Here is a 16,939-nt window from a genome sequence, read left to right as displayed (position 1 = left end):
TGACTTGCTGTGGTGAGAAACCTACACTCTCTCTCTCTCTCTCTCTCTCTCTCTCTCTCTCTCTCTCTCTCTCTCTCTCTCTCTCTCTCTCTCTCTCTCTCTCTCTCTCTCTCTCTCTCTCTCTCTCTCTCTCTCTCTCTCTCTCTCTCTCTCTCTCTCTCTCCTATGAGCCATGGCACAAGCCTTGGTTTTCTCTCTCTCTCTCTCCCTCCCTCCCTCCCTCTCTCAGAATAATGCCTTGTTAATGCTTTGTAACTTAAGCTTTAGGGCTTGCATGTCTATCCATTCGTTCTACAGCGTAATTACATACACTTTTCTTTAGAATTCCATTCTCAGAGATTTCTTCATGCTCTATTACTGTAACTCAACCGTATGTCTCTTGCATATTGCTAATTATCTTTATGGAGTCAGATAAACCTTTTAATAAGCTAATTGCTTAGTCTTATAACGAGTCGCATGTGATGTTTATATAATATAGTGTATCAAATATTACTTCCCACTACATAGAACCCTACCGGATATGGTCAAAAGAAGTGCACTATAAAGGGAATAGGGAACCATTTCAGGGCACCACTTAGGACGCAACCAATGAAAGTAATGACAGTTTTACTAATAGAATCCCATTGGTGTATTGACATCAGGGTAGGGTTCCACTTCATTACAACTCAGTCAATACAGAATTTAAACTGCAATTCCAATTCCAATGTGAAGGTATATAGAGTTCTCTATTAGATAAGTATGCTCTAGTTAAATATTAACTTATTAACTTTACTGTGCTCTACCTTTCAGGTGTAAAGTCTTTCTCTTTGCTATTACTTTGTGTTGTATACAAACTACAGTTCAGTTTCCGTGAGAGTGTACAGCCTTGTTATTGGTCCAAATAACTCAACATGATGTGTTATTCATTGAACAGCTGTTGATCTGTTGCTACGGCATCTTGATACATTAACACTCTGTATTCGCTCTAATCCTAAAGGAAGGTATTGCTTGCTGTCTTTTTGGAACGATCAGTACTAACACCATGGAAATCCTTTCACTGCTGTGTGTGTTTGTGTGTGTACGGTGTGTGTGTGTGTGTGTGTGTGTGTGTGTGTGTGTGTGTGTGTGTGTGTGTGTGTGTGTGTGTGTGTGTGTGTGTGTGTGTGTGTGTGTGTGTGTGTGTGTGTGTGTGTGTGTGTGTGTGTGTGTATGCATGCATGCATGCATGCGAATAAAGGAGCAGTAATGAGTCACTGAAAGGTCACTGTGGAAGGACACACTATCAGTTTAACATTTACTGTTATTATTTACAAACCATGTCAGTTCAGTCCACAGATGATTGGCTGGCAAAAGCAGGAAGCATGTTTTACGCTAAATCCTGACTCTGCCATCAGCATGACGTAACAGCATTCGTTGGACCAGACCGTGTTTTTCCACTCCTCAACGGTCCAGTGTTGGTGACCGTGTGCCCACTGGAGCTGCTTCTTCTTGTTGTTTTAGCTGATAGGAGTGGAACCCGGTGAGGTCGTCTGCTACTCCCATCGGTGACAAGGATTGACGAGTTCCAAGATGTTGTCTGTTTGTGGCCCGCCTGTGAGCTTTCATGATTCTAGCCATTTCCCTTCGACCTCTCTCATTAACGATCTGTTTTCGCCCACAGGACTGCCGTTGACTGGAAGTTTTTTTGTTTGTTGTACCATTCTCTTTTCTTTTTACCTCTTTTTCTCCCCAATTTCATGGAATCCTGTTGGTAGTTACAGTCTTGTCTCATCGCTACAACTCCCGTACGGACTCGGGAGAGGCGAAGGTCGAGAGCCGTGCGTCCTCCGTAACACAGCCCAACCAAGCCGCACTGTTTCTTGGCACAATGCTCACTTAACCCGGAAGCCAGCCGCACCAATGTGTCTGGGGAAACACCGTGCACCTGGCGACCGTGTCAGCGTGCACTGCACCCGGCCCGCCACAAGAGTCGCTACAGCGCGATGGGACAAGGACAAGGACATCCCTGCCCGGCCAAACCCTCCCCTAACCCGGACGACGCTGGGCCAAACCCTCCCCTAACCCAGAAGACGCTGGGCCAAACCCTCCCCTAACCCGGACAACGCTGGGCCAAACCCTCCCCTAACCCGGACAACGCTGGGCTAAACCCTCCCCTAACCCAGACGACGATGGGCCAAACCCTCCCCTAACCAGGACGACGCTGGGCCAAACCCTCCCCTAACCCGGACGACGCTGGGCCAAACCCTCCCCTAACATGGACAACGCTGGGCCAAACCCTCCCCTAACATGGACGACGCTGGGCCAAACCCTCCCCTAACCCGGACGACGCTGGGCCAAACCCTCCCCTAACCCGGACAACGCTGGGCCAAACCCTCCCCTAACCCGGACAACGCTGGGCCAAACCCTCCCCTAACCCAGACGACGATGGGCCAAACCCTCCCCTAACCCGGACGACGCTGGACCAAACCCTCCCCTAACCCAGACGACGCTGGGCCAAACCCTCCCCTAACCCAGACGACGATGGGCCAAACCCTCCCCTAACCCGGACGACGCTGGACCAAACCCTCCCCTAACCCAGACGACGATGGGCCAAACCCTCCCCTAACCCGGACGACGCTGGACCAAACCCTCCCCTAACCCAGACGACGATGGGCCAAACCCTCCCCTAACCCTCCCCTAACCCAGACGACGCTGGGCCAAACCCTCCCCTAACCCAGACGACGATGGGCCAAACCCTCCCCTAACCCGGACGACGCTGGACCAAACCCTCCCCTAACCCAGACGACGCTGGGCCAAACCCTCCCCTAACCCAGACGACGCTGGGCCAAACCCTCCCCTAACCAGGACGACGCTGGGCCAAACCCTCCCCTAACCCGGACGACGCTGGGCCAAACCCTCCCCTAACATGGACAACGCTGGGCCAAACCCTCCCCTAACATGGACAACGCTGGGCCAAACCCTCCCCTAACCCGGACGACGCTGGGCCAAACCCTCCCCTAACCAGGACGACGCTGGGCCAAACCCTCCCCTAACCCGGTCAGCGCTGGGCCAAACCCTCCCCTAACCTTTCTGAGATACTGGATACGGCACGCCTGGCGCTGATGATCATACCACGCTCAGAGTTGCTTAGGTCACTACCTTTGCACATTCTAACGTTCAATCAAACAGTAACTGAATGCCTCGATGCCTGTCTGCCTGCTTTATATAGAGTAGCAAGCCACAGCCACGTGACTCACTGTTTGTAGAAGCAATCCATTTTTGTGAACGAGGTGTACCTAATAAAATGTCTACCATTCATCACTCAATGGTGGTGTAGGCCAGACCTGGGGACAAATACATGTGTATTTGAGTATTTGTTATTTAAATACGTTTTTCTGTGTATTTTAGTATTTTCAAATACACAGCGCAAAACAAGTACTTTTGAGTATTTTAATGGTTATTTGTAAAAACCAAATAGTAAATAATTGTTTCAAATAATATTATCAAATACCTGGATTCAATGCATGGGTGTGTATGTGTATTTGTGTCAATGTATTTGACTATTTACAAATACGTTCCAAGTGTATTTACAAATACATTCCAATATTGTACTACTTGTTTTTTCAAATAAAGGTTATCTGAATACTTGATTTAGGAAATATATTGAAATGTAATTGAAATAGCTGAAATAGTATTTGAAACCAGGTCTGGTGTATTGAAAGGTGGTATTTCAGGGACTCTATGACAGTGCTGCCTTGGGAAGCCTATTAGGTCATCATTGCACCTTGGAATGATTCATGTCAATGACTCATTTGAATGTGAATGACTCGTGAATGATTCATGTGAATTACTATTCAACACTGGTGGGTGGGAGTCGTACTGTACCTTTCATCTCGATGGTGTGGCTAACCTCATACAACACTATGTCATGTTAACGGAGGTTTAGGGATAGGTCGTACCTTTAATCTCGATGGTGTGGCTAACCTCATACAACACTATGTCATGTTAACGGAGGTTTAGGGATAGGTCGTACCTTTAATCTCGATGGTGTGGCTAACCTCATACAACACTATGTCATGTTAACGGAGGGTTAGGGATAGGTCGTACCTTTAATCTCGATGGTGTGGCTAACCTCATACAACACTATGTCATGTTAACGGAGGGTTAGGGATAGGTCGTACCTTTAATCTCGATGGTGTGGCTAACCTCATACAACACTATGTCATGTTAACGGAGGTTTAGGGATAGGTCGTACCTTTAATCTCGATGGTGTGGCTAACCTCATACAACACTATGTCATGTTAACGGAGGTTTAGGGATAGGTCGTACCTTTAATCTCGATGGTGTGGCTAACCTCATACAACACTATGTCATGTTAACGGAGGGTTAGGGATAGGTCGTACCTTTAATCTCGATGGTGTGGCTAACCTCATACAACACTATGTCATGTTAACGGAGGGTTAGGGATAGGTCGTACCTTTAATCTCGATGGTGGCGTTAGCAGATGGGGCCTGATCGAAGGTGTAGACACACATGTACTCCCCTGCATCCTCTCCTCTGGGCTTCTTCAGGCTGGATTTACACAAAACAAACACCACAAGTCAATCAATCCTCGTTTAGTTCTAACTCTGAAAGACACTCTGATGTCAGAGGCATTGCCTGCGTCCCAATAATCTGTTGTTTCTTCAGAAATGTGCACTTAGGTTAGATTAGAGGACTGTTACCCATGAGGGGCAAGCAGGGCACATACGGTAGGACCTAAACCAACCCATCTTCAACATCTCTAATAATCAGGACCAGTCAAGAAACCCCCAGAAATCTAACACGGTAGAGAGGATATTTTCAAAGTTAATCAACACATATGTTTAAACCTCCCCCATCGGGGGAAATGAAACCCGGTCTCCAGCGTGACAGGCAGGGATCCTCAACACAACACTAAATAGGACTGAAGGGGAGAGTTCCAAGCCCCCAATCAATCATCAAAAAATATTCACTAGGATGTCAATTCAAAAAAAAGTTCTGATACTGGGGGAAGAGGGCCCAACCTATCTACTTTGTTAACCAATAAGGGCTTTATTACATGTAAGTAAATAAATAAGGAAATAGAAGGACAGATAATTATCTAAGTGCCCCTAATATCTCACAAGGACTCACCAGGCAAAACCATGCTAAACAAAACATAATACGTGCTATATATTAACATAGAAAATAGTCTAAAGAAAGTAAAGGGCAGATAGTTAGCCTATATAAGTGCCATATACGTCCATTATGTCTCACAGGAACACACATGGCAAAACCTGCAAGGCAATAAAAACAATGATATACACACTCTCCCATCCCCTCCACATATGGTTTTAATAAATCATTTTTTTTTTAAATGGAAGGTATTGAGTCAGTCATCAACTCCCCCAGTGTCATTACATCAAACCATCATAGTCCTAGAAACGTTTATTCTATCTCATTGAGGCCGTTAACGACAGTGGTACCTAACCTTTATATCCAGCTCCTATCTGAGGCTAGCCTCTGGGCCATTGACCACCCCACACTAGACTGCCGTTGTTAAACTCTCCCTACCATGACTGCTGTTGTTAAACTCTCCCTACCATGACAGCTGTTGTTAAACTCTCCCTACCATGACTGCTGTTGTTAAACTCTCCCTACCATGACTGCTGTTGTTAAACTCTCCCTACCATGACTGCTGTTGTTAAACTCTCCCTACCATGACTGCTGTTGTTACCATGACTGCTGTTGTTAAACTCTCCCTACCATGACTGCTGTTGTTAAACTCTCCCTACCATGACTGCTGTTGTTACCATGACTGCTGTTGTTACCATGACTGCTGTTGTTAAACTCTCCCTACCATGACTGCTGTTGTTACCATGACTGCTGTTGTTACCATGACTGCTGTTGTTAAACTCTCCCTACCATGACTGCTGTTGTTACCATGACTGCTGTTGTTAAACTCTCCCTACCATGACTGCTGTTGTTACCATGACTGCTGTTGTTACCATGACTGCTGTTGTTAAACTCTCCCTACCATGACTGCTGTTGTTACCATGACTGCTGTTGTTACCATGACTGCTGTTGTTAAACTCTCCCTACCATGACTGCTGTTGTTACCATGACTGCTGTTGTTACCATGACTGCTGTTGTTAAACTCTCCCTACCATGACTGCTGTTGTTACCATGACTGCTGTTGTTACCATGACTGCTGTTGTTAAACTCTCCCTACCATGACTGCTGTTGTTACCATGACTGCTGTTGTTACCATGACTGCTGTTGTTAAACTCTCCCTACCATGACTGCTGTTGTTAAACTCTCCCTACCATGACTGCTGTTGTTAAACTCTCCCTACCATGACTGCTGTTGTTACCATGACTGCTGTTGTTACCATGACTGCCGTTGTTAAACTCTCCCTATCATGACTGCTGTTGTTAAACTCTCCCTACCATGACTGCTGTTGTTACCATGACTGCCGTTGTTAAACTCTCCCTACCATGACTGCTGTTGTTAAACTCTCCCTACCATGACTGCTGTTGTTAAACTCTCCCTACCATGACTGCTGTTGTTAAACTCTCCCTACCATGACTGCTGTTGTTACCATGACTGCTGTTGTTAAACTCTCCCTACCATGACTGCTGTTGTTACCATGACTGCTGTTGTTAAACTCTCCCTACCATGACTGCTGTTGTTACCATGACTGCTGTTGTTAAACTCTCCCTACCATGACTGCTGTTGTTACCATGACTGCTGTTGTTAAACTCTCCCTACCATGACTGCTGTTGTTAAACTCTCCCTACCATGACTGCTGTTGTTACCATGACTGCTGTTGTTACCATGACTGCTGTTGTTAAACTCTCCCTACCATGACTGCTGTTGTTACCATGACTGCTGTTGTTACCATGACTGCTGTTGTTAAACTCTCCCTACCATGACTGCTGTTGTTACCATGACTGCTGTTGTTACCATGACTGCTGTTGTTACCATGACTGCTGTTGTTAAACTCTCCCTACCATGACTGCTGTTGTTACCATGACTGCTGTTGTTACCATGACTGCTGTTGTTACCATGACTGCTGTTGTTAAACTCTCCCTACCATGACTGCTGTTGTTACCATGACTGCTGTTGTTACCATGACTGCTGTTGTTACCATGACTGCTGTTGTTAAACTCTCCCTACCATGACTGCTGTTGTTACCATGACTGCTGTTGTTAAACTCTTATAGATGGGGACGTACTAGTACTCAGTGTTGGCTCTCTCTCCGCGGGTCTCTTGGATCTCCTCCCCATTCTTCATCCAGAAGCTCTCGATGTGGGCACTGTGGGCTGAAGTTAGGTTGCACTGTAAAGTGATGGGCAGGCTGTGGCGATCAGTGGGCAGCATGATGTGGTCCGACGAGTTGATGGAAGGCTCTGAAACACCAATAACACACTTCCAATATTCAATTACATTTAAATACATTCAATTCATGAAGTAAAACTGACATTCCAATTCATTGAAAAACAATGAGGAAAATGTACATTGCAGTTGATGGAAGGCTCTGAAACACCAATAAGACACAATTCCATTTCAAATTGTATCTTATTCTTGTAATTTCAATGTAGTTAATTGAAATTAGTTGAAATGCAATGAGGAAAATTGGATTGGAATTTCAGGCTACTCCCAGATTTGACTGAATTGAAATTGACCCCAGCCCTGATAGAGACATCACACAGGCTTGTGTTACTAAACAACCCTGTAGTTCACTTGAAACAAGCATAATGAGTAGTAGACACATACAGTATGAGTACTTTCCCATACCAGAGCCGTACACATACTGTACAGTATGAGTACTTTCCCCTACCAGAGCCGTACACATACTGTATGAGTACTTTCCCATACCAGAGCCATACACATACAGTATGAGTACTTTCCGCTACCAGAGCCGTACAGATACTGTACAGTATGAGTACTTTCCCCTACCAGAGCCGTACACATACAGTATGAGTACTTTCCCATACCAGAGCCATACACATACTGTATGAGTACTTTCCCATACCAGAGCCGTACACATACACTATGAGTACTTTCCCATACCAGAGCCGTACACATACACTATGAGTACTTTCCCATACCAGAGCCATACACATACAGTATGAGTACTTTTCCATACCAGAGACGTACACATACTGTACAGTATGAGTACTTTCCCCTACCAGAGCCATACACATACTGTATGAGTACTTTCCCCTACCAGAGCCGTACACATACAGTATGAGTACTTTCCCATACCAGAGCCATACACATACAGAATGAGTACTTTCCGCTACCAGAGCCGTACACATACTGTACAGTATGAGTACTTTCCCCTACCAGAGCCGTACACATACAGTATGAGTACTTTCCCCTACCAGAGCCGTACACATACTGTACAGTATGAGTACTTTCCCCTACCAGAGCCGTACACATACAGTATGAGTACTTTCCCCTACCAGAGCCGCACACATACAGTATGAGTACTTTCCCCTACCAGAGCCGTACACATACAGTATGAGTACTTTCCCCTACCAGAGCCATACACATACTGTACACTATGAGTACTTTCCCATACCAGAGCGATACACATACAGTATGAGTACTTTCCCATACCAGAGCCATACACATACTGTATGAGTACTTTCCCCTACCAGAGCCGTACACATACACTATGAGTACTTTCCCCTACCAGAGCCGTACACATACACTATGAGTACTTTCCCCTACCAGAGCCATACACATACAGTATGAGTACTTTTCCATACCAGAGCCATACACATACTGTATGAGTACTTTCCCATACCAGAGCCGTACACATACTGTACAGTATGAGTACTTTCCCCTACCAGAGCCGTACACATACAGTATGAGTACTTTCCCCTACCAGAGCCGTACACATACTGTATGAGTACTTTCCCCTACCAGAGCCGTACACATACTGTACAGTATGAGTACTTTCCCATACCAGAGCCGTACACATACAGTATGAGTACTTTCCCCTACCAGAGCCGTACACATACTGTACAGTATGAGTACGTTCCCCTACCAGAGCCGTACACATACAGTATGAGTACTTTCACCTACCAGAGCCGTACACATACAGAATGAGTACTTTCCCCTACCAGAGCCGTACACATACTGTACAGTATGAGTACTTTCCCCTACCAGAGCCGTACACATACAGTATGAGTACTTTCCCATACCAGAGCCGTACACATACAGTATGAGTACTTTCCCCTACCAGAGCCGTACACATACAATATGAGTACTTTCCCCTACCAGAGCCGTACACATACTGTACAGTATGAGTACTTTCCCCTACCAGAGCCGTACACATACAGTATGAGTACTTTCCCATACCAGAGCCGTACACATACAGTATGAGTACTTTCCCCTACCAGAGCCGTACACATACAATATGAGTACTTTCACCTACCAGAGCCGTACACATACAATATGAGTACTTTCCTCTACCAGAGCCATACACATACAGTATGAGTACTTTCCCATACCAGAGCCGTACACATACAGTATGAGTACTTTCCCATACCAGAGCCGTACACATACAATATGAGTACTTTCCCATACCAGAGCCGTACACATACAGTATGAGTACTTTCACCTACCAGAGCCGTACACATACAATATGAGTACTTTCCCCTACCAGAGCCATACACATACAGTATGAGTACTTTCCCATACCAGAGCCGTACACATACAGTATGAGTACTTTCCCATACCAGAGCCGTACACATACAATATGAGTACTTTCCCATACCAGAGCCGTACACATACAGTATGAGTACTTTCCCCTACCAGAGCCATACACAAACAGGATGTCTATAAATGGCTCTGGTCTCTACCTCCGATGATTTGTAGACAGAGCAGTCAGTGTTGGTTTGAAATCTACTTGGCATCCAGCAATTCAGCACAGAAGCTTGTAGAGCTGACATAGGGGTTAAAGGTTAGAGATCAGGGTTCTGGGACTGGGTAGTGATTTAGGGCTAGTGTTTGATAGGTTTCCATGTCCTTCATAACCCAGAACCATATATATTTATATAAATACATACTGAACAAAAATATAAACGCAACATGTAAAGTGATGGTCCCGTGTGTCATGAGCTGAAATAAAACATTCCAGAAATGTTCCATACACACAAAAAGCGTATTTCTCTCAAATACACCAATTGATGTTTCTCTGTTTGTCAGCATTTCTCCTTTGCCAAGATAATCCATCCACCTGACAGCTGGGGCATATCAAGAACCTGATTAAACAGCATGATCATTACACAGGTGCACATTGTGCTAGGGACAATTAAATGCCACTCTAAAATGTGCAGTTTTGCCACCCAACACAATGCCACAGATGTCTCAAGTTTTGAGGGAGTGTGCAATTGGCATGTTGACTACAGGAATGTTCACCAGAGCTGTTGCCAGATAATTGAATGCTAATCTCTTTACCATAAGCTGCCTCCAATGTTGTTTTAGAGAATTTGGCAGTATGTCCAAACGGCGTCACAACCGCATAACATGTGTATGACGTCGTGTGGGCGAGCGGTTTGCTGATGTCAACGTTGTGAACAGAGTGCCCCATGGTGGGAGGGAACCTTAACACTGTGGTCTCAGTGTAGACGACGGAGGGGACCTCTACTAAACACTATGGTCTCAGTGTAGACGGCAGGAGGGACCTCTACTTAACACTATGGTCTCAGTGTAGACGACAGGAAGGACCTCTACTAAACACTATGGTCTCAGTGTAGACGACGGGAGGGACCTCTACTTAACACTATGGTCTCAGTGTAGACGACAGGAGGGACCTCTACTTAACACTATGGTCTCAGTGTAGACGACGGGAGGGACCTCTACTTAACACTATGGTCTCAGTGTAGACGACAGGAGGGACCTCTACTTAACACTATGGTCTCAGTGTAGACGACGGGAGGGACCTCTACTTAACACTATGGTCTCAGTGTAGACGACGGGAGGGACCTCTACTAAACACTGTGGTCTCAGTGTAGACGACGGGAGGGACCTCTACTTAACACTATGGTCTCAGTGTAGACGACAGGAGGGACCTCTACTAAACACTATGGTCTCAGTGTAGACGACAGGAGGGACCTCTACTAAACACTATGGTCTCAGTGTAGACGACGGGAGGGACCTCTACTTAACACTATGGTCTCAGTGTAAACTGCAAGACCTATGAGGCTGCATGGTATACACTGGGAGAAGCTGAAAGACCTAGGAGGCTGTATGGGGTACACTGGGAGATGCTGCAAGACCTAGGAGGCTGCATGGGATACACTGGGAGATGCTGCAAGACCTAGGAGGCTGTATGGGGTACACTGGGAGAATCTGCAAGACCTAGGGGGCTACATGGGATACACTGGGAGAAGCTGCAAGATATAGGATGCTGTATGGGGTACACTGGGAGATCTAGTGAAGTTGCTAACTAAGGAGCTGAGGCACAGAGGGAGATTGTTCTTCATTTTCAGGATGTATGGGGGGTGCACAGAGGGAGAGTTCTGCTATTTATTCATTTTCAGGGTGTATGGTTGGTGATTTGGTATTTGGTATTCATTAGGATCCCCATTAGCGGCTGCAAAAGCATCAGCTACTCTTCCTGGGGTCCACATGAAACATGGCATAATACATAGTACAGAACGTTATTAGTGAAGGACTGAACTACATACATTTAAAACGTCACACACAGCCTACATATCAGCACATACACACGATATCTAGGTCTAATACATAGTACAGTGCACATTACAATACAAGGTATATAAAATGGCTCTTCACAGTCCCCTTTGTGCAGTAAGGTGTTCTTTTAATCTGGTATTATTGCTAGTTTGAGTTGCCTGGGCTTGGCAGAGAGTTCCATGTAGTCGTGGACTCTATTTAATACTGTGTGTTTCCCAGCCTCTGTTCTGGACCTAGGCACTGTGAAGAGAGACGGCTGGTTGCATTTCTTGTGTGGCACCGATGAGTGTGTGAACTGTGTTCCAACTGCTTGAACAGACAGTTGGGTACCTTCCACACATCAACACATCGCACAAAGACCACTAGTGATGCAGTCAATCACTCAGCTTTGAGCCAGGAGTGACTGACATGCATTTTTACGGACTCTTTCCCTCCATGTACAGTACATCTAAGTGTGATACGTGCTGCTTTGATTCTGGACCGATTGCAATTTACCTATTGTCCTTCTTTTTTCGCACATGACCACACAGCTGGGCAGTAGTCCAGGTGCGACAAAACTAGGACCTTAAGGACCTATCTGGTCAACTGAGACGTCAAGAAGGCAGAGCAACGCCCCATCATGGACAGACCTCATCCCATTTTAGAAACCATGGAGCCTATATGTTATGACCATGAAAGCTTGCTATCTAGGGTTACACCGAGTAGTTTAGTCTCCTCAACTTGCTCAATAGCCACATTACTCAATAATAGATCTAAACGAGGTTTAGCATTCAGCGAGTGATTTGTCCCAAAATTATACTTTTCGTTTTTTGAGATAATTAGCACCACTGCTAATTACCCGTTCTAAAACTGAATGGAGCTCTATGTTAAGCGTCTCAGTTATTTATTTTACTGTTGCAGAGGACGTGTTTACTGTTAAGTCGTCAGCGTACATAGACACACAAGCTTTATTCACCTCTCTGATTCAGAGGGGTTTGGGTTATATGCAGAAAACACATTTCAGTTGAAGGCATTCAGTTGTACAACTGACTCTCTGATTCAGAGGGGTTTGGGTTAAATGCAGAAAACACATTTCAGTTGAAGGCATTCCGTTGTACAACTGACTAGGTATCCCACCTTTCCCCTTTATTCAAGGTCAGTGGAAGGTCATTTGTAAAAACAGAAAACAATAATGGCCCTAGCCGGTTGCCTTGGGGTACACCACACTCAACTGAATTTGCATTAGAGAGGCGTCCATTAACGAAAACCCTCAGTTTTTATAGGTATCTCTCAATCCATTATAAGGAAAAACAGCTCCCACAATCGTCTTACTATCAAATTCTTTCAGCCAATAATCAGTCATTTGTGTCAGTGCCGAGCATGTTGAGAAGCCCTTCCCTATAAGCAAGCTGAAAGCATTTGCAACAAGCTGATTGGTTGGCTGTTTGAACCATTAAAAGGGTACTCTGCTATTCTATGGTCAGCAGAATGACCTCTGCCTCCCCTCTGAGTGCCCACACCATCTTCTAGGCTTAAATTGAAGATGTTGCAAACAGGAGTCACAATGTATTACGCTACCAACCTTAGCAATTTACTATCCAGGTTGTCGGTACCAGGTGGTTTGTCCTTATTTAACAAGGCAGTTAACCCACTGTTCCTAGGCTGTCATTGTAAATAAGAATTTGTTCTTAACTGACTTGCCTAGTTAAATAAAGGTACAAAATATATTATTATTTTTTTTAGAGATAGCAACAATTCTTCACCTCTTCCACACCCACTTTGTGGAACTCAAAGAGCTTGTCTTTCATTATTGGGTCCAATATGCATGAATATGAAGGTTCAGCATGTTTTATTTGCATGTCATACCCAAGTTTGCTAATCTTACCAACAAAAAAGTGTTTTGTTTTGAACAAGCCATCTGCCTAGTTGGAAGATCGAGCCGAGTTTGCTTTCTTGTCTAGAATTTAATTTTAGTACTCCAGAGCTTTTTACTATCATTCTTTATATCATTTATCTGTGTCTATAGTATAGTTTCTTCTCATTTTTGTTTACTTTAGTTACGTGATTTCTCAATTTACTGTGTGTTTGCCAGTCTGCTGTGTTGTCAGACTTATTTACTATTCCCTTTGCTTCATCCTTCTCAGCCATACAGTTTTTAAAGTCATCCTCTATCCATGGGGATCTGGCCGTTATAAATGTCCGTTTCTTGATGGGCCCATGCCTATCAGTAACCGGACGAAGCAGTTTCATAACTGCTTAAAGTGCAGCGTCCGGATGTTCCTCATTACACACATTAGACCTACAAAATATTTTTCACATCTTTGACGTAGGAATCATCGCAAAACCTCTTGTATGATCGTTTATACACAATTTTAGGTCCAGTCTTGGAAACGTACGTTTTTTTTCTAGATATGGCTATTATATTATGATCACAACCAGTCAATATTTAGGTCACCCAGAAAATATACCTCTCTGTTGATATCACATTACATTATCCAACATTTCACACATATTGTCTAGTCCAAACACTGACTTTTACCACTTGCTGGTTTCTATAGCAACTTCTATAGCAACTTCCAACTTCCTGGTTTCTATAGCAACTTCCTTCAAGAATAGGCTTAAGGTGAGGTAGATTAACCTGTAGCCATGTTACTTCCACATCATCTGACATGACATCCTCTCTCAGCCTAACAGGAATATGACTCTGGACATACATGGCAATACTTCCTCCATTTGCATTTCCATCTTTCCTGTATATTCTATAACCATGTATAGCAACACTTCCTCCATTTGCATTTCCATCTTTCCTGTATATTCTATAACCATGTATAGCTACTACTGTATCATCAAAGGTATCATGACAGGTCGCAGTTGTAAATGAGAACTTGTTCTCAACTGGTTTACCTGGTTAAATAAAGGTGAAAAATCTATTTTTTTTTAAAGGAATTATCTAAGTGTGTTTCAGAGATGGCCGACTATGAATGTTTTCTGATGTTAATAAGTTGTCAATTTCATGAACCTTGTTTCTCAGGTTACATACGTTAACATGGGCTATTTTTTGCACTTTTATGGGTTGCTTGTTTGTTTTTAGTGCTATTCTGAAAGGCATGTTCCGAGGTAGACATGTCAGTGACATTTACATTTGAGTCAATAATACTGAGTGAGCTGCCCACAGTGGGCTTCTTCCTAAGGCAGACAGTTTCAAAGCAAACAGTGGAATTAAATTCTATGTGGATATGATTATTGCAGACAATAACCTCGGAGCTAACTGGTAAAGAAACATAGATTAGGTTACTTATATTCACTGCACTTCTATTTCTCTGGGAGATAAGACAATACGATGTAATACGATACAATACGATGTAATACAATACAATACGATACAATACGATACAATACGATACAATACGATACAATACGATACAATACGATGTAATACGATACAATACGATGTAATACGATACAATGTAATACGATACAATGTAATACGATACAATGTAATACGATACGATACGATACGATACAATACGATACAATACGATACAATACGATACAATATGATGATAAACGATAAAATACGATACAATACAATACGATACAATACAATACGATGTAATACGATGTAATAATATAAAATACGATACAATACAATACAATGTAATACGATGTAATACGATATAATATGATCTAATACAGTGACGGCTTCTACAAGGGAGCTGGTGGTGGTCCTGGAGGTTTTGGAAGGGTGGCTTTTGGAAGTACACAGGTAGAGCTAGTTGAGTTGCTAATCCCATGAGGGCTGGTGTAGTCGTGTAGCATCAACCATGTTGCTTACACCTCACAGATGTACAAAACATCAAAGAGTCACCCCCTGTCTCAGCCTCCAGTATTTATGCTGCAATAGTTTGTGTCGGGGGGCTAGGATCAGTCTGTTATATCTGGAGTATTTCTCCTGTCTTATCCGGTGTCCTGTGTAAATTTAAGTATGCTCCCTCTCTCTCTCTCTCCCTCCCAGAGGACCTGAGCCTTAGGACCATGCCTCAGGACTACCTGGCCTGATGACTCCTTGCTGTCCCCAGTCCACCTGGTCATGCTGCTGCTCCAGTTTCAACTGTTCTGCCTGAGGAGAGTCGAGAGTTGGAACAGTTGAAGGCAGAACAGTTGAAACTGGAGCAGCAGCACGACCAGGTGGACTGGGGACAGCAAGGAGTCATCAGGCCAGGTAGTCCTGAGGCATGGTCCTAGGGCTCAGGTCCTCCGGCAGGGAAGGGAGAGAGAGAGAGAATTAGAGGCTATAGAACCCTGACCTGTTCACCATACGTGCTACCTGTCCTAGACCTGCTGTTTTCGACTCTCTCTCTCTACCGCAACAGTTTTCTCTAACTCTGAATGCCCGGCTATGAAAAGCCAACTGACATAGTAGGGAGTGAATTGGGACTGGCTACTAATGAAGCCGCTAACCCTGAGAGGCGTGGGGGTTACTCTACTGTCTCTGACCACTCACTCTGCAGCATAGTAATGGTAGCCTGTGCTCTGATCCAGGCAGAGTTCTGGTGCAGATCGTTTCTCCTCGGATCATTACTGGCCCGACATTCGTACGTCCCAAAATCCTCCAGACCGAGACGCGTGACCCCCAGAACGCTCACGCCGTTGGTGCCGTACGCCGTGTTGATGGACACGCGACGTTTACGGGCACCATCCCAGAGCTGGCGGAAGGACTCGGCCCGGTTGATCTCAGCGTACCACCACTGGACCTCTGGGGTCGGGTTACCGACCACGTCACAGTACAACTCAAAAGTGTCGCCTGTTAGTTTGGTCTCAGACAGGGGAGACTTCACAAAGCCAGCTATAGAGGTGGAGTAGTGGAGTAGGAGTGTAGTCATCCACAGGAGAGGAGGAGAGTAGTGTAGCCATCCACAGGAGAGGAGGAGAGTAGTGTAGCCATCCACAGGAGAGGAGGAGAGTAGTGTAGCCATCCACAGGAGAGGAGGAGAGGAGTGTAGCCATCCACAGGAGAGGAAGAGGGTAGTGTAGCCATCCACAGGAGAGGAAGAGGGTAGTGTAGCCATCCACAGGAGAGGAAGAGGGTAGTGTAGCCATCCACAGGAGAGGAAGAGAGTAGTGTAGCCATCCACAGGAGAGGAAGAGGGTAGTGTAGCCATCCACAGGAGAGGAAGAGGGTAGTGTAGCCATCCACATGAGAGGAAGAGAGTAGTGTAGCCATCCACAGGAGAGGAAGAGGGTAGTGTAGCCATCCACAGGAGAGGAAGAGAGTAGTGTAGCC

The 16,939-nt window shown here is 44.8% G+C and overlaps 1 protein-coding gene across 3 annotated transcripts in view; it reads right to left on the bottom strand.

Moving 5' to 3' along the window:
- LOC129854925 (neuroplastin-like) overlaps window positions 1-16,939 on the bottom strand; it is a 66,794-nt gene that overhangs the window by 11,729 nt on the left and 38,126 nt on the right. For all 3 annotated transcript variants that reach the window (XM_055922108.1, XM_055922106.1, XM_055922107.1), the window contains exons 2-3: window positions 7,196-7,370; window positions 4,436-4,530 (exon numbers count right to left, since the gene is read on the bottom strand). In XM_055922108.1, coding sequence (XP_055778083.1) covers window positions 4,436-4,530; window positions 7,196-7,370 — 270 coding nt within the window. The remainder of the gene's footprint in view (window positions 1-4,435; window positions 4,531-7,195; window positions 7,371-16,939) is intronic.

This window comes from Salvelinus fontinalis, chromosome 5 (assembly GCF_029448725.1).
Source record: "Salvelinus fontinalis isolate EN_2023a chromosome 5, ASM2944872v1, whole genome shotgun sequence".
Taxonomy (NCBI): Eukaryota; Metazoa; Chordata; class Actinopteri; order Salmoniformes; family Salmonidae; genus Salvelinus; species Salvelinus fontinalis.
Note: the sequence above shows the minus strand (reverse complement) of the source record. Positions and strands in the feature narration are given on the sequence as shown.